The sequence below is a fragment of the Psittacula echo genome (assembly GCF_963264785.1).
Source record: "Psittacula echo genome assembly, chromosome: 3".
Taxonomy (NCBI): Eukaryota; Metazoa; Chordata; class Aves; order Psittaciformes; family Psittacidae; genus Psittacula; species Psittacula echo.
In genome coordinates this window covers 74,500,505-74,519,710 of record NC_137736.1, presented here as the reverse complement: position 1 = coordinate 74,519,710, position 19,206 = coordinate 74,500,505, and the positions used below count along the sequence as shown (strand labels likewise).

The window sequence follows — 19,206 nt, the reverse complement described above, 5'->3', positions numbered from 1 at the left end:
AACATTTTATATATTATCTCTCCAATTTAGATGTATATGTTCCCTCTGTAGTAGTTGAAAATAGATGTGACAATTTTAACACTCTTACTTACGAACTTTGGTGCACAAGAGAGAAATTTCTTCAATCTTCCAATTTTTTTTTAACATATTTTTCTTGCTATGCTGTCATTTAATGGAGGGTCACATGATACTGATTTAGCATGCAAACCCCTTATGTACTCCATTTTATTTGTTTATTTTTTGAATGTCTTATTAGTAAGTGGCAACTGGAGATGGTTATTACAGAAAGCTATTACGTTACTTACTCATCCAATATGCTGAGTTTTTATCTCTCTCAGGAAAAGTTTTAAAATAAGAATAGCATTTGCAGGAGAAAAGTCCACACGGTGGACTAAATAACACTTGGCTGTGTCACTGAGAGTACAGTAGTACTTGCAGAAGGCTGTGTTAGTTTCATGCATTACATTTATTATCTTTCATAACCTGTGAATGATATGGTTTTGGTTTGATTTTTTTTTTTTTTTAATAATGTAAAAATACAGTTTACCAGAGAAGAAAGAGTCTTTAGAGATAAAGCTTTCATTAATACGGTGTGATACAGTGAAGATCAGATTAAACTCTGCAGATGGATTTTATGTATTACTCTTATAAAAAAATATAATTAGATTTTACTCCCTTTTATTGACTAATTAGTCTCTAAATCTCTAATCAACTTTTTGTGAAACTGAGTTATTTTTTCCCACAATTATTGTCCAAGATCCTCGTTCTGAGCAAGACTGTTTACACTGTACTACGTATAATACAAGCACAGAATTAGATGCTTCCGTGTTCTAGAACACTAAACATAATCCTGCATTTAAAATGTGAATTCTGCCTATTTTTACATAGTGCTTTTCATACAATAACATTATAATGATAACCAGTTGCAGCTTCTTAATTGTTGAGTCTTAAAATCTGTGTAATTTGACAAAATGTATTAAATCTTGGTACACAAGAGATTTAAACCTAAATTAATGATAACTTTTTATTAGTCACAAATTTGCCAAATAGATCTGTTTCAGAATCAGGAGAATCAAGGATCTAATAGTCAGCAATGCAATTTTGATTGTTCAGTTTACATTGGTATCATTTTATATATGCTTAAGTTTTCTAATATATTTCTATAGCAAACTCCTTGCTGTTGTATCTTAAGTCCCAATTACTTCTTAACTTCTTGTAGATCCCAATTAAATTACTTGCATTTAGTATGAACACTAACTTTAGAGTCTATTTCTAGAGATGGTAAAAAAAAAAGATTTAAGCCACTCAAGAAGAGCAGGAGAACCATTTGAACATTGATTTGTTTGAATGAAATGTAGAGAAATTTTGATCTGAAAACCCTCAGAGAATTCAAGACGTGCTTCCTGTACTCAGAATTATATCACAGAATATTCTGAATGGAAAAGTGAAAACATTTGCTTGCTTGCTTTTTATGGGAAAATGACAGCATGTGAGGTGTATAATACATGAAAATTTTCTTGAGTGCATATTTGCATTCCCTACTCCCTTGTGAACACAAAAGAAGAGTGAAGATGGAGCTGCAGACATCAAACTTGAGTGGAGTCTATTCTGCTAACCATTTCTAGTCTAAGTAAAAGTGTAGTTAAATAATGACTTCGTTTCAGCAGGATCCCATGGTAAGAATCAATAGGCCACTGATCTTGCATTAATTTGCCCTTACATTTGCACTAAATCTTGTCACAGTCACACTTTTGTGACACCCTGAATTAACCTTGACTATAACCTTCATTTTAAAATAGAAGTTTGGGTTATATTTCTTTTTCTTCCCCTCTCCAAGGCTTCAATGACCGCTTTCTGCAATTAATCATATTCAGCAGAATTCACATATACAAGACATGATCTTCAATTTTAAAAGGTGCAACAGGTGTAACAATCCTCATGCAAAAATGCCTTCTAATACATAATGAAAACGGTTACATGTTTAACTTACCTGAGCCTTGGCTGAAAACCAATTTACTTTTACTTTAAGCCTTGCATATTCCTTGAAAGTAAACACTGTATTTTGAACTTAGTCATAACTCCAAAAATACATTAGAAAAAACAATATACAAAGATACAAAGAAAACAAAACAATTATGACTAAAATGTTGTAATATTATTTGCAAGTTTTTGGCTTATTATTGATGTCTTTTTTGGTTTTATTTTCCATGTGAAAGAACCTTCTGATCTTTGCATTCAGCAGTCAGCACCTGCAGTACATTTTAATTTTGCCTGGATTGTATTTGCTGTCAGAGATCTCGTGTTCCTGCAAATACAAAAGGCTTCCTGCTCCTTACAGCTCTTCAGAGATCTACTAAAAAAATGAATTGCCTCAGAAAATTTTGTGGGTACTATTTTATAGCTTTAAAACTGTATGAATGCAAACATACAGCAGCTCCCTGTCCAGACTGATAGATTGGGATTTATGAACAGACAGCATTTTCATGTCAGGGTTTGTTAAGAAATGAGAAGCTGCAACAAATCTTTACTGTTCTGGAAATACAAAACATGCTCTTTCAATCCTATCTAAAGATTTCATATGATGTAACTTCTTCTCTGGTGATTCTTCATTAAGTTGCACAGAAAACTCATTATCCTCCCTCACTGGAAAAGTCAATACAGTAAATGGATCTTTTTATTAAAAGAATCAGTTTCAGATTCTTTGCTTTCCTGAAGGCTTAAAAGCTGAGTGTGGCCTCACCTTCTCAGTCTAACATCCATGGATGGCCCTGTCCTACACGCTATACCCTGCCTTAATCCTGTGCCGGACATGGCCAGGTTACTTTCATCAAGACACTGGATTGCTTTCTGCCTCTGACTGGGAAATGAGATAGCCAGCTCTTTTCCTAACAGATGCCTCAGTTTTCAGAGTCAGTATTGGTCCCTGAAGCTCAGCATTCATACTGTAAAAGACAGTTACCACCAGAGTAGAGAGTAAGGAAGATCAAAGAGCTTGGTATTTTTTGCTGCTTTACATTCTTGTATCTGTGTGTTGTGAAACACAGAAGCACACAAATGAATTGATGTAATTTTTCACATCACAGTATCCACAGCAAAGAACTCAGTTATGAGGAGTGAAAGGAAATTTAGTATCTTTTATATTTAGGCTTCCTTAATGGATTTTTTTTTATAGTGGTTTTATCCTGTACTACCTTGTGCTACTGTTTCAGGCAGTTTGGAAATATAAATACCAGTATAAATAAACGTAGGAACAGCACTTACTAAGAGTCTCAAGAACTTGCTGATACTCAGGTACTGGTAGTCATGACCACTTCAGGGTGCACTCGTGTGTTGACATCCAACACCTACACTATTACACACAAACCACTGTCATACTAACCATAAAATTCCAGTATGGTTTATTTTCTGGAGTTTCTCAACACCTATTATTCATATAATTTTCCAAATTTAAACTTACAAAGCTAAGCATATAGGAACTCAGCTGGCTAGGATCTACTGAATGCTCCAAATGACACAGACTCCTAAGGGCATATGAACAAGTTTCTGAAAGGCTATGTTTCATCCAGCATAACTTACTTTTTAAATACAATATTCTAACCAGTAGTTCTGTATTCCTTGTTGTTCATTTGGTTTGTTTTCCTGAATTCAAAGAGATTCAGATGGAGGAGGAGGCAACAGCTCAATAAAACACTGGTACAAAATACATAACATTCTTCTTCGAAATGTGTTTTTAGCAAAGCTACTGACACACAGATCTGTACTTATTTCTGCCTTATCTTCATATGGATTAATGCCTGGTTTTGTGTGACCAAAGAAAAGGTTTATCTTTGTTACTTAACTGGACAATACTTCTATAAAATTCAGTTTTAGAGCGTTAATAAAAGCATGATAGTAAGTAATAAAGCTTAATCCACAGTACTATTTAAAATCCATATAAAAAAAAATGGGAAAGCTGCTAGGAGAGCTTGAGCTGACAAGTCAGCATTACATGTGCTTTCTCCATTTTCTTATTGCCAAACATCCAAACATAAAAGGACCATTTTCCAGCACTCTCAGTACTTAGCTGACATTAACTTCTTGTATTAGTCCAGAAAGGGCAACTAAACAAAGCAAAACCAAGTAACATCAGCATAGCTGATATCAACCATTTCATCTTCACATCAGAGTATCAAGTAACACCAAGCAGAATCAAGCTAGAACAAAATAGGTTTATTGCCACTAATGAGTGACCATAAGTGTGTTCCAAAAGGTGTATTTGTAACCCATTTTCTTTTTGGTTTTGACATTATTACATGGTAAAGAAAATACAGTACAGTACTTGCACACAGGATAAGCTAAGAGTTAAATTAAAAGCATTCCATGTTCCACAGCAGCAAATTAGCTAATTTTTTTTTTTTTCCTGGAAGCTAATAAGACAAAGCTGAGATCTGCTTGTTCTTCATCCCATAATATACTTATTACAAAACCGCTATTCAGATTGCAGTCACATATTATTAGACAACAGATGGTCTTATCTAAATTGGTTGGTTAATTCAGGTTCAGAATTTCTTATTAATAAATGAATCAAGCCTTCCTAGAACTCTTCATGAAGCCAGCCATGTGTTGCAGTTAATGACTGCTATTCAGCAAGGAGCAACAAACTTATGGAAAGTCCATTTGTATAAAATGTGCTACTGCAGCTCCTTATGAATCTTCGTCGTTGTCTCCTGTAAGTGCATTTCTTCTAACACTGATAGGTACCAGGGTCTATTTTCCCACTGTGATGTAATACACTAACTCTGTGAAAAGTAAATGAAGATAATCATAATAGAAAAATCTACAAAACTGACATGACATTCAACTTTAATTTTATAGAAAAGATTTATTCTTCCAAATGAGATTTCATGTCAAACAAGCTTTTCTAAACATATAATAATTCTTCTGCTATAAGCTTTCAGCTAGTAAAATATTTTTTAAAAGATGAAGAGCAGAAACCTGACTACAAGAACTTTCTGATTATGGAAATACAAATTCTGGTTTTGCTACATGCTTTTATTTTTCATCTAAGCATTTACGTGGAATTGAGCACTACGGCTTCTGCCTACAAACTCTAAATTGAAATTCACATTGTTATCTCCATTATCCCACATACAAAACTGAAGGGCGCACTGAAGACAATACAGTGTAAGTCTGTCCCTTTTCAGGAAACATTAAGGGAGGGCTTAATTTCCAGTGACTGAAAAGCTCCTTCCTGCAATGTCTTTTTGCATTTGGCCTGAAGATCAGGCTAAGTGAAATAAATTATTGCTCTCTTCACAGGGCTTACTTACCTTTGGGTGCCCTCATGAGAGCTAGAGCTCTTCTGCACGCTAATATGCAGTTACAATGCCTGGAAGCTACTGATGAGATGTTTCCCTCTGAAGGAAATGCAGTGGCTGTATTAGCAGGCTAACCCATGATGACAGCAGATCTCAAAAGGCTGCAAGGTCATGACAGAAAACCTGGGGCAAATTCTGTCAGACACTGAAATGCCACAAGTGCACAGCTGGCTCACTTTGTACATAGCTGCCAGTGTCTGATTTGGTCTAGGTTTCTGACATGAATTTGATGGTCACGCTCAAATAAGGAGATTAGCCATAAGACTGGACTTTTCACACCTGAAATGAAAAATGGGGCCAGTTTTTAGTGCAAGTCAATACTTAATTTGCTCTTAAGGAGATCACTGAGACTGAACCAGTTGTGCTCAGAGCAATCTGCCCTGATAGAGGTCCCTCCCTGTGGCAGACAAGGAGTCAATTGCTTTGGTTGCAATTGACCAGTGTTTTGAGTGAGCCCGTTTTCTAGAATTAACACAAACTATTGCAGAAAGCTTGAGGTTGAGCAGAGACAGAAGTTAATGCCAAGGGTAACGATGAAATAGAAGTCTTCATTGGGTCTGGAAGCTGAAAGAGATGTGATTGAAATTACATCTTGAAAATCCAGTAATATTTCTTGATTCAGAGATAATTAATCTAGAAACAGTTGTAAAAATAATTGAGAAATCCTAAGAGAAGAATTTAAAAAATACCTAATGTTCTACCAGCCCAGCCCTTTTATGGGTTAATACAGGGGTATTAGATTCCCACATAACAGTACCTTTCAAGCCATTAAACTAACAGCTGTACTATACACACCAACGTTCACATCTCATACCCATACCATGTAGAACAGAAACAGTTTTAACAAAAGAGGACACAGATTTTGAAAGATAACCACAACCTTGCTGGTAGTATTTGCATGCTAAAGGTGTAACATAAATTCTTCATACTCACAGAAGATGAAAACCACCAGAAGCAGCAAAGAGCTTCTAGGAATTAAATCCTAGCCTGTGTGAATTTGATAGGAAGACATCACCTGGCCTCAAGAGCTAGACTGTCAACTCCATCTGGAAATTCATGTAAGCTGTTATAAAAGAGCTCTGAAGGTAAATAATTAAAGCAGAAGCCCTTGTGAGTCGAAGAGGAATAGATCCTCAGGATCTATCGGAGGCCATAGACATTTCTACATGAGGCTGGAAGAAATCAGCACACTCCCTTTTAAGTGAGATGCAGTGGGTTGTTTTCTCCAGGAAGAAAGCAGAGGAAGTACTTTTTAATTAAGAGAGTGTCTTAAAGTTTATGTGCCAGAAGAGCTGGTGGGATTTGAAAAGCCTAACAATCTATAAGATTCCTTCCTTATTTCTGTGCAACAGAAAATTTCTCATCTCCTGGGAGTGAAAGAAATAAATTATTTCAGAGATTTTTCACCTTATCTTTGCCCTTGAAATGCTGGGGAAGCAACAGGCAAAATCCATACCTCAAATTCTATTTAATGTGGGCTTACTCTAACAACAGATGTGAAAGGTAAATATTTTTCCAGAAAATTTGCAGGATACATTTTTCAGCTCAGTGATATCTCACAGCTTGTAAACCCCCATATACTGGAGTATTTTGTCAGCTTACACTACTTTCAGTCTAAGAAATTCTCAGTTTAATCATATTTATAATCAAGCAGCATGCTTCCAGCTAGTTTGTTCGAAATTGATTATGCCTCTGACAGGTAAAATTTAAGGGATGTAAGAAGAACATTTTAATGTTGACATCTGAGCATTCAACATTTTATTTTGTAAAAACCTAAATAGTAAAAAAATAATGCTTTAAAACATCTCACAGAAGTGATTCAAGAGATTAAAAAAACAGCTTTAGAAAAAATATCCCTGTGACTGCAGCTTTCCAAGTGGTTTTCTAAATTTGGATTTTCTGCATTCAGATAATCTGATAAGTAATTTTCCCAGATTCCTAAAAATAGGAGGAGCTATTCTTTTTCTCTGTAAATAGAGGTTCAGTCTCACCCATTTTGTCCTTGTGTGATTTTGCCCTTGACTTCTGTGGGGAAGTTGTGATATTCCACAGTTAATTTCTCCAAGAATAATTTATTATTTGATATGCAACCTCCTGATGTAATCACTTAGAGACTTGCAGTCTTATTTTCCTGTAGCCAGTTTCAGAATTACATGTCATGATAACTGAGGTAAATCACAGATTAAAATGGTACTTATGAGCACTGTTGAAAAATTCTGGTACATAGCTTTTAGGGTTTTATCCATACATATACCTTTAAAAATTGCTTGTGATATTTTATTTGCTTTTCATCTGTAAAATGGAAGAGCAATGTTTGTCAGCCTTCCATAACTACATATATATACAGGAACACAACTATAGACATGCTAAGAAGACCAAATAAGTATGAAAAATGCCTCAAATTTTAATGAAGTGTTGAAATTAAATCCATTTGCCATATTTCTCATGATTTCAACATTGTTGACAATGAAAAAGGACATCTCAGTTGAACAAGGACAATGGGTAAAAGTTCCTCTTCTTTTAGAAAAAAATAAGGTGGCTCCTCTCAGTTGCAGTGTGGTAACTGCTTAATGCTGCACAGTTTGTATCAAATAGTAAATGTGTAATTTCTTTCTTAAAGTATAAAATTTTCTAGGGTTCAATTATGTTGCCCTAAATTTTTTTCTAATAGCTTAATTACCATATTGAACTAGAAATTCTGAATTTTCTAAAAAAATACGTATTTTATTGGATGTGAAAATATTACACATAAATTTACCTTGTTTTATCTCATCACATTCTAGAGATATACTATCCCAGAATTGGGGGAATCTTACATCTGTTTAACTGGCTGTAGTTATTTACTTTTATTTTTGTATTATTCAAGCACAAAGTCAAAGATGCAAGTACGAAGCTGTAGTACTCAAATCAGGTCTTCTATCCTTCAGTCATCTGGAATGCTATGAATTGTTAAAAAGATAACTATTTATATCTTTAGGAGGTTAGTATTAGACTGGACATTTGGTTGATATAAGCAAGTATTCTCAAATTGATCTGCAATATAAATTCCCAACTGAATATGGCTGATGCGGGATTTCCGGTTTTATATCAGATTGTGCTATAAAAGCAGTGAATTGAGATCGTAGCATCTAAAAGCCAGACTGAAACAATGAGAAGTACTTCAATAAAGCATTCAAATATCTTATGAATATTTCTATGTAGTTACAGAGATATTTTCAGCTGAAATCTGATGAAAGGAACTTGCTTGATATCTACATTATTAAATCAGCACTAGCACAGTGCTCATGAAAATAGCTAAAATATGGACAAGGAATAAAACAAACCATTTGGATCCAACTGTGAGCAAATCTTGTTTGAAGAAAAGAAAGAGCGAAAGGAAGAAAAGCATCATTGCCAGCTAAGCTTTACCTGCTTTTCCTAGTATTAAAAAAAAAAAAAAAAAAAAAAAATAGGGAGCAATTGTAACATTTTGAGAAGATAGTGTCAAAGATATATGACAAAAATAGCAAATGATTGCGCTAAACTTTAGTCTTTGTACTGAAGTGAATTAAAAATGAAAGAAAAGAAAAGGAAAAAGGACCTCCAGCTCTTAGGATGGGTGATCCAAAGGTTTGCTGTAATCCTGTGTACCTTATAAAGTTTACTTCATGATACATCTCAATCTGATCTGAGTTACTTCACTGTTGCAATGGGTGATAAGAAACCCTTTTTTTGTGCTTAGGAAAACTGTCCTCAGTTCTAGCAGACTAAATGCAATAATCAGCAATTCTTAATTAAAGGTCTTTCTTTCCTCTCTTCTGAAATTACAAGCATGAACTTCTATTCCTTATGTCCCATTTGATTTTAAACATAATTTTGGATAGAAATACTAGAATTATACCATGGAGATTTTGGACATAATCACTCTCTCCAGTTGTGCATCATTTACATGGGATTGCAGGAATATAACTCACCATCTTGTCTAAAGGAAAGTATTTGATACTTCATCTTGAACACCAAATGGGACGGAAGTAGAAGTTTTTACTTTTTATCCAGCAGCTGGTTGTTAATGCATTCATCAAGTTTGTAAGAAATAAAATTAAATCCTCTTCTCCTTCCCAGACTACGGGTTATTCTAGTGTCGAGCATTTTAAAAGAGTATCTGCTTCCTGGGTCAGTTAGCTAGTAATCAACAGGTTCTTGCCACCAGTTTCTCTCCCAAGGTCTTCATGCTAAGGGGTGATTCCAAATGGGATCAGTTCCTTTGAGAGCATAGGAAATGCAGGAAGAAGTTTTGTCCCCCCAGCTGTTGTCTCTGGGATGGCACCCAGTTTGGATTAATTTTGCTCGTATTTGATAGATTTTATTATATGACAAGATTTTATTATATGCCAAGAAATGGCAGTATCTGGACCCGAGTATGGCTTTATGCTGTGAGTTTAGGTACCTTCTTTGAAAGAAAACTGCTACTTTATTACCAGACAACATATACCAGCTACTTTGGTAGGAAATCTATAAATTAAAGTGGAGAAACTGCATGTCAGTGTGTTTGATCCCTCTAAAGGTGACCGGCTGTTTAATCAGTTTGTCTGATTGTGTGTATCAGAAAGAAGATTTATGTTTGTGTACCTGACAAAGCCAGGGTTTTTGATTATAAAAAACAGGTCAACTACGTAACAGAGCAGCATTTGCAAATGCAGTGTTACAGGAGAGTACAATTTCGTGGCTTTTACCCAAAGAAGTTTTCTTCTCAATTATTTATATTTGAAAGTTCACCACTGCAAAATCTGTTTTCTAAATTAAATAATACCCCTCCTAGAATTTCTGAAGGGGAAAACAAGTGTTGAGTAATAAAGCCCTTAAGAATCTTGCTTTGGGGTTTTTTTGCATGTATGCAAAAACATACATTTAGATAAAGCTGAAGTTGTCAGAAAATGTTACAAAATGCAGTGATGTAACATGTCCTGCAGCTACTAGGTTCAATCAAAGCTCAGAAATGCACTTTTCTATGGACTGTCTTCCACATATGCTTATACTACAATGAAGATGTCCTAGTAAGTCAGGGAGACAGCATGATATAATTAATGACTCCTTTATAGCAGTTTCCCCAGTTATATCATTTAGCGTGATCTGACTGATTTATAATACATGATTTACATGAGGAGTACTTATTTCTAAACTTTGAAGTTCATGGAAATGTCTCTGCTGTGATTAGCACAGAGCCAGTTGCAATGTATTTTAAACACATGAAAAAAAAAGAAGAGCTGTATCCATCCATAAATATCGGTTGCAGAAAAAATATTTCAACTCCCGAGCTGAGGATCAGCTCTCCTCAGCAAACGCAGGTCTTGAATACTTCTGAATGAAATGAATATCTGCCTTTTGACTGGTCTGCAGAGCAGTATTATTAGCCATGAGAGCTAATTATTTTTTTTCCTTTTTTAAGATAGGAATGAGAAATGGGCTTTGAAAATACATTTCACAGAATTTGCCAATAGCAGAAAGTAGCAAGACAATTACAGGTGGTTGAAAATCAATTGTCTCTGATAATCTCCAGATTTCGTGTGTTCATAGTTTCTGAAATACACTCTAAGCTGAGTATTTTTATATTTGGTTTTTTTTTTTTTTAACAAAGACTTTGGCATGTTAGAGCAAAATTTCATTATTTTTTGCATGAAAGGTACTTCAGCTGTTGTTGAGGGAGGAAAAAGACCTGACCATATTCTCTGAAAATAAAGATACAATAAAAACAGCTGAGGCTGAGAACTAAAACATGGCTGCTCAGTGAAGGCTATGTTCACAAAGGCACTTAACTGCTGTAACACAGTATTTAACTTCTAGCCTTCAGACTTCCAAGATGTGATAGCTACTTACCTCTCTGACTACCCTTGTGATAAAATAAGGCTCACATAAATATTTATGATATTTGATATATATAAATATAATATAAAGACAGAGGTTGCCTTCTCTAGCTATGCTTTTAAAGAATGAAATTGTCAGGAAGATTTTGTGCAAGTTCAAGATCCTATAGGTATATGTGCTGTTAGTACAAGTACAAAGTGGTTTTGGTAAGTTGTGTATGGGAGAACATGTGGATTCCAGCTGAACTCAGGGGTCAACTAGGTGCTGACAACTTTATATTGACAAGACTTTGGGCCTGGGAAGAAGCATAATTTTAAGCATAAGAGGAACTTTGTTGATAAAACTCTCAGTGCCCACAGGGAGAAATTACTCGGGCTTTAAGCGGCAATCTCAAAGTAATTTTGAAGATTCCATGAGTATATGTATTCTGCTTACATCCCACTTTTGGTACTAAATTTTTTGTAAAAATGAGCCTGTTCTAAGTTTGGAGGTAAAAAGTTAAAACAGTTGGATAAGAGCCTCTAAAAAATAGTTCTGAGCAGTGGAAAATGAAGTCCAGCTTTCCTTTTTGCATTTTCTGCTGTTTAATAAGGTGAAAGTTCCCCCTGGTGCTTTTTTAGCCCGTGGTTCATTCATAACATCATTCCTCCACATGGATTCTTTGATATCTGTGAGGAACTGACCTCATGCTTCAGCCTTTTCCTCAATAAAAGCAGTAATAGAACCTGTCTTTTTCTTCTCCCAGCTGTCTGTTTTCAAAAAACTTGTAGGAACTTCATGTTTTGAGACCTGAAGTCCTTGTCAAACTTGACTGAAATTGGCTAAAGATTCAAAAGCTATCAGAAAAGGATGGATAAATATACTTTCACACACACCATCAGAGTGTTGTGCTAGTAAAGTGCATTTGCCTAGGAAACCAAGGCAAAATTCACTTCTGAGCATACTCAGAAGCATCTGCTATAACTCTTAACAGAGTCATTTTCATGTAAAAATGTCCAGTGTGAAGAGTATGTTCTGCATAGTTTTCTAAAAATCAGTGTTGCATTTATTCATAAACCAACAGAATGAGTGAAAGGAGTGCCATTGCTTTGGGCTTTCCTGTTCAGGAATTTCAAAATCACTGAGGAACCTGTAGCCCTTTGTCATTGCTCTATATTGTCACCTCAGCACAAGAAACTTGCACTCCACTGCACCATGACAAGTTGTTATTGCAGTAGTACCTAATGTATGCTTTTAATGCAAGATTTCTGGCCTGAAAACATATATTGTAGTAGTACATAGGATTTTAAGTCTGAGATGAAACAATTAAATATGGAAATGAGAGGATGAGGGAAATAATATTTACTCAAGGAACTTCACATGGTTGTCAAACGTGACTAATTTGTGCGTTTTAAATTTAAGTATGGAGGATTCAGTGAATGTCCTCCAGATGATGATTTACCATACCCTTCCAGAGGTAGGATAAAGAAACAACCCAAAAAGGACCTATTTCTCCCCACTGAACACAGAAGATACATTCCTGAATAGATGACCAGCATTTTGATGACTAAAAAAGATGAGGTAAAGGGAAAAAATAATGGAGAAGCCTTATGCAAAAAACCTTCTCTAACCTCCATGCTCCCTCTCGAGGAAACCCACACCACTCTAGAGCAAACTGTAACACATATTACTAAAAAATAGTATCTACACACTACTTCTTTCTGTCAGCCATGCCCAGTGTTAATGACTGACTGGAAATCCTAAACTCATTGGGTGTCTTTCCATTGATGCTGGTGGCTGCTTTAAGTTCACCACTTGCAGCCATGTTGTACCATGCTGATATGGAAATAGAAATGCGTTAGGCTGCTGTCGATAATGCTTTTTGCCACTCAAGATGTTGAAAGCATACAAAAAAAAAAACCCCTGCCTGATCTCCTTATGAAACTGTCCGAGAAGACAGAAGGATGTTTTTTCCTGCAAACAGAATGATATCCCTCTGTCATGGTGCAGTTCTGAATAATTTTGTAGAAATCATTACAATTATCTGGATTTATTATGCTTTAATGAAGTGGAGAATCTCATCCTGTGACAATGTGACTGACAGTTCTAGCTTGAGTAGGAAAAGCACGGGATCTCCTCAGGATCCTCTGTGGTAGAATCAGTCAGATACTGTCCAGCTGATTCCCTGGGAGTTTTTCCTGTTTTTTCTTCTCTTTCCAGTAGACTTTGTGTGGGACACAAGTGCACAAGTACTGCCATCAGTAGGTGAGTGTTGATTTTTGCATTCCTGAAAATCACTGCTGGCTGTACTAAATGAAATTAATTGAAAGGAATCGATTAGTCTCATAGGAGAATGTTATTAAGGGTTGAGTTCTTTCCACAAATTGCCCCTTCTGCACTTACTGCCTGAAAGGCGTAATCTCAACAATCCCAAAAATCACAGAACAGGAGACTGATTTCCTCCTTTTTCTTTTTCTTTCCCCCCCTTAAATTCTGCAGGTCAGCCCCACCCCAGGGTGCATCCGGGCGTTAATGAAGATGTTGTACTGCCCTTACTGCAGAGGACTTCCCACTGTGAAACCTTGCAACAACTATTGCCTCAATGTAATGAAGGGCTGCCTAGCAAATCAGGCTGATTTGGATACTGAGTGGAATCTGTTCATAGGTAAGAAGAGTTTAAATATTAGTGAAAGGAAATGCTTATAATGGCAAACATCTGCAGAGTTTTGTGAGGTTAGAAGACACTGTTGGTTGATATTCGCAATGAAGTAACTGCAGATGTACCTTACTTTCTAATTGACCTTATGGCTTGCAGTAGGAGATTACTCTTCCCCTCCTGAGCCAGTAACATTTTGTATTTCATATTTCAAAAGGAATGGTGTGGTGTTACGGCTTCTGAGCTGAATTATTACATGATATGTGAAATGTTGAGAAAGCTTTCGTTGAGGATTTGATAACGAGCTTAACATGGCAGAAATAGTATGTATTACAACTGAAAACTAGGCTTTTGCAAGCTAAGAGAGTAACACTATATATCCAGTCAACATAAATCACAACAGCTGCTGTTCTTAATTCTGGTAGTATATAGGCAAAAATCTTCAAAAGTTACATAAATGACAAATTATTAATTCCTTGTTCCTGACTGAAATATGTTAGTGTCCCATTCACTGTGTTGAATAGAAAGTATCAAACATGCAATCAAAATGTTAGGATTGAGCACAGAGTATGTATTTAAGGAAGACTGCTATTACAGTTTTATTCACATAATTCTTTACTCAAGTAAACTAAGAAATTTCCTTTAAACAGCCATTCAGATATCCTGTACCAAAAAACAACAACAAAAAAACCCCAACCAAACAAAAAAATCTCCCAGAAAAGTAATATTTCACAAGAAATAAGAGCTTCAAGTTGCTTTTGATGATAGACGTGATAGGATGAAGAATTAGATAAGGCTAGTGATAACATAGAAAGAAGAGAAACAGCTAGTTACACCAGGCACTAATGAGAAATCACAGTCTAGACTGGATTTCAGGAAAGTAAAAGCACCTGGAAAACATGGGATGAAACCTTTTTATCACAACCAAAGAAGAGGAATGTATTTTCTACTTTTGAAAAGACAAAATACAAGCAATCTTATCTTTCTTAATTTCAAACCCCACTGACCAATGTGACTTTAAAAATTTGACTCTAACTCATTCATAGATTTTCACTTTACCCAGTGGTGCAAGATGGATAGGGAAAAGAAAACAGGCTGGAAAATGAATCAGAGCATGAAGAGTGAAAAACATCCAGTGCGCTATAAAAATAGCATATGGCAAAAATGCAAACAACAATAATAAACAAATCTTGTAAATAAATGTGTCTTCTCAGTTCCTCCAACTGGTTAAAGGAGCTGACACCACAAGCTCCTTCCATGTATGGAAGGATAACTGTGGGATTACTGGTGTGAAAAGAAGAGTCAGTTCATCCTCAGAAAGCTAAGTAGGAGCTGACGGGAAAACAATACCAATCTATTGAAGACATTGAATAAGTTACTTGCCCTTTACCATTAAAGAGTAAGCAAGAGCTGGATTGTCACCAATTCTGATCGAAGAAAATAATGTAGGCTTTTAGAAAAACAAACAAAGAAAACCCCAAACATTTTAACTGAAATAAACAGCAGAGTTTTTATTAAGGAAAACAGCTGTTCAAATCAAAAGCTGAAAGGTAGGATATCAGGTCTTAAGAGAAAACACCTTTTCTGGTGCTTTAAATTCCGTAAGAGTGCTGGGCAGGGTGAAGTATGTGTTGCAAGGCATGGAAATGCTTACAGATTGAGGCTTTCAGAGTCTTTGATGCAAAGCCCTTGTCTTCATCACTGTCCTTCAGATTTTTATTGTTCCTGCTCTCAGAAAAGAAAAACTGCATGAAAGCTTGTAAGCTATGTTAAAACAGAGTGGTAACTCATTAAATGCTGTGCAATACATTATGTGCTTCCTTAAAGGTAAGCAGGCTGCTATGCAATTATCCCTTCACATCAATGATGACAAGGTAGTATAAAGTACAAACACATCAAGAAATGTTTCCTCTTTCTTCTACCTATACGACTTCTCCTCGACAACTTGATGGGGAAGGGAATAGAGAGGGAGAGACAGATTTTCCTGTGTTTGGAAAAGGTATTCTGTTTTACCCCATTTTTGAGGCCCCTGACAGTTTTGCTGAGAATGAGGGTCCTTAGTCCTTCCTTTATAAAAGATTGAAATGTGGCAAGTTGTCTCTGTCTCTGACAGCTGTCAGAGGCTTTCTAATAACAACACATAATTCCCTTAGTACTAAACACAACAAAACTTCTACTCACTGAATTAAAACGGACGGCATCACTTTACAGTACCGCTGAGCTATGAAAGATTGGAAATTATGCATGAGCAGTTTTTATCTCTGTTCCAATACTAGGAACCATGCACTATGAAAAAGAAAAAAAAAAAAAAAGATAATTTTGTGCACTAACAGTCTCTGCGTAGGCAAGAATCCTGAATGTTAGAGCATATTCATACACAAGAAGATAGTTTTGCTTCGCTCATAATCTCTGTATTGCAAGGATGTTTTGGCAGAAGTTAGTACTAGGAGAAAACTCTCAGATGTGTTGTCAGTAACTAAGCAAATACTGTAGTTTGGACTGTCTCTGGTATTGTTCTGTAGTCCCTGCAGTTGTCCAGCAACACCCAAGATACACAAGTGAGGAGGAGCAGAGGAAAGTAAATGGGGTCTCTGACAACAGGATGTGTTACATGTTCCACCTAGTTCATAAATATTAAAGTCAGGACTGAAAACACGTTTATATAGCACTAATAAATCTTGCATCTACTTTCAAAGCTAGGGAGAGTGGGACAGCTTCCCCTAAACATCTGGTTCTTTCCAAGATTTTATAGACTGTGAAAATTGGGAAGAGGTGAAACAGCTGCAGCAGCATGACACATGGTTTATTATATTTTTCCTGTTTGTGTCACCTTAAGGTCTGTGTCCTTTTCATGTAACATTGCATTATAGGCTTTTTGTATTTTGTTGCCTTCATTACTGCACAATAAAAGCCAAATGAACCACATCTCACTCTAGCAGAAATCCTCTAAAATTCAGAATTTTGCCTGAGAAAGGAAGACAGTCTTTAATAAATATATTATAGCTATAAAACTATAACGAATAAATGCTTCTTCTAGGTATCTATAGAAAATATTTAAGAGGTATTTAAAAGTAAACCAGCCACACTGACTTTGGACATGTGTATTTTGGCAAAGCTTGTTTTCCTTGTTCGTTACGCCTCATAATCTCCTTTGCACCAGCCTCAAACAAAGTTAGCAAGTGTGAGATAAAAAGAATGAGTAGAGGAACTGTACTGCTGAGGAATGAGGTTGCCTCAGGGGAGGAGCTGACTGATTCTGTGCAATGGGGGAAAAAGGGATTTTTCTCTGTCTCATGGCCCAACAGATATAGTCAAAATTATGCTTCTCTGTGAAGCTATACCAATTAACAGCAATAAGGATCAGGGATCCCGCTGTTCATTCTGTCATGGAAACACAGAAGAGACAGATGAAATTATTCCCATTTACAAAAATTCAAACCCCATCTATCTTAAGGAATTACTTTCAATTTTAGCAATACTGTTAGTCATCTTTAGCTACTCTGTATTTCAGTCCCTGTTTCTATCTCGAGATTGTTTGACTTTCCTTAAGATTGGCTTTCTCTACAATTGATCATTTATTTCCCTTTAACTGCTCTTCTTCTCAAGCAGGAATGTCAGTCAAGGAATGAGCTCCCCTTAGTGGGCACCACACTTTTCTCTTGGTGCCCTCCTTCAGCTTCAGAATCAACACCCTCAAAAAAATGACTTCCATGAAAGCAAGTGCATCTCATTCTGACCACTGCTTTGTCTACTAGTTTGTATCCACAGCCATCCTTCTGATCAGTCTGGAGAGCAAGTGGCTTTGCTAGCAGTGTCTTCAATATTTGACAGGCTCTGTAGTAAATAGCAAGGCAGATCAGCATGTGGTGTGTTTACACTGTAGAGCTCAAGGCCAGCAAAGCTGGCATCCAGGCTCAGAGATCCAAAGCCACCTCTTACTGGCACTGCCGTGCGAGACTTTAGCCACAGGAGAAAATTATATCTGCAAATTTTCAGCAAAAGCTTCTCCTTCCAGTCTTGCAGTTGTTTCACTTAATGACATTACAGCAGCTCTGCACTACAAATAAATTTTCTTGTTACTGTGCTTTAAGACTCCCTCTTTTTAATTCTTATCAGTATGATGCAGACACCTTAGGAGACCTCTTGAGGTGCAGCATACCATGCAGTCTCACTTGATTGTTTTAAGCAAAACTCCCCATCAAAACCTTAACTACTTATTCCTAATGGAAGCTTTACAGCGATACTTACAAAAGCCCTCAAGACAAGGATAAACATTTTGGTTTTAGTGCTTCAAAAGACCACCTAAATTCATCCTTCTTAATGGCTTATTAGAAGAATAACTTCAAGACTCACTTTGGTTCATGGAAAAATCAGTCTGTAATAGTAATCCTTTACAATTTTCTTGTTCTTGTGTGAACAGCTACTGTAAATAAACACAGCCACAGCTGTTAGGCATCTACATATCAGGTTCATGGAAATAGGAAAGCTCTGAAGTGAATTGAGATAGGGGGTTTCACCTGTTCTTTCTCTGAACTGTGCAATATCTGTCACTTCTATTTACCCTTACCAATACAGACCAATGTCTGGCAATCTGTTGTAAGTCTCAGTAGGCCCAAATCTTGCTCCTGCTTGATCATGGTTAAGTAAGAGCTAAAACCAGACATGTTAGCAATCTTGGTTACCTGGCTCTTGAATTTCTTCCCTTTGCCACCCTCCTCCTTAATCATTATATGAAAGTATGCTGTAATTTTTTTTATATGTTAGCATCTCATAAGGACTATAGGAGAAAAAGATATTATTGTCTTGATGGAGAGGCACTGCAGAAGGTTCCTGCATTCCTGCAGTGCAATTGCTCTAAATTCTGGTAGAAATTAATGAATTTTGGTTTCACAAGAATTGAATGGGTACTTGAATACAAACACTAAAATTTCATAATGTTCATCTTGTGCTCATATGAAAACTGACAGCGTTCATACTTGAGACAGCCTAAAAATCAAAATCTGTAAATAAAAAGCTTTATTTTCAGTTAGTGTCAACATTATTAAACGCAAATATTTAATTGTTTAGGCTAAAATCATCCTTTCTTACTTTCTCCCTGAATGAAATGTATCATGACACCTCTAGTGAAACCATCTTTGCCTCACATCAGAATGAGAATAGATAAATCTTCACACAGAAAATAGAACTGGAAACTACATAATATTTTAAATGACCTGTTCTTTGTGATAGGTTTCATTTTTAATACCCATTTCTTAGAGAAACTTCAGTGCCTCCAGAGTTTGGAGAAGAAACATTTTCTGTAAGTCTCTTGTCTGTACAGGCTGCAGTAGCTCTTATTATACACCAATGTCTATTCCCTTAGTTGAAGTGGCA

General features: G+C 36.0%; 1 protein-coding gene across 1 annotated transcript in view; it reads left to right on the top strand.

Annotated features, from left to right (window-relative positions):
• The window catches only part of GPC6 (glypican 6), a gene marked incomplete at both ends in the record, with an annotated part of 729,163 nt that overhangs the window by 524,125 nt on the left and 185,832 nt on the right, over nucleotides 1–19,206 (top strand). Inside the window, 1 exon segment of the mRNA XM_080613544.1 lies at nucleotides 13,677–13,842. Coding sequence (XP_080469670.1) covers nucleotides 13,677–13,842 — 166 coding nt within the window.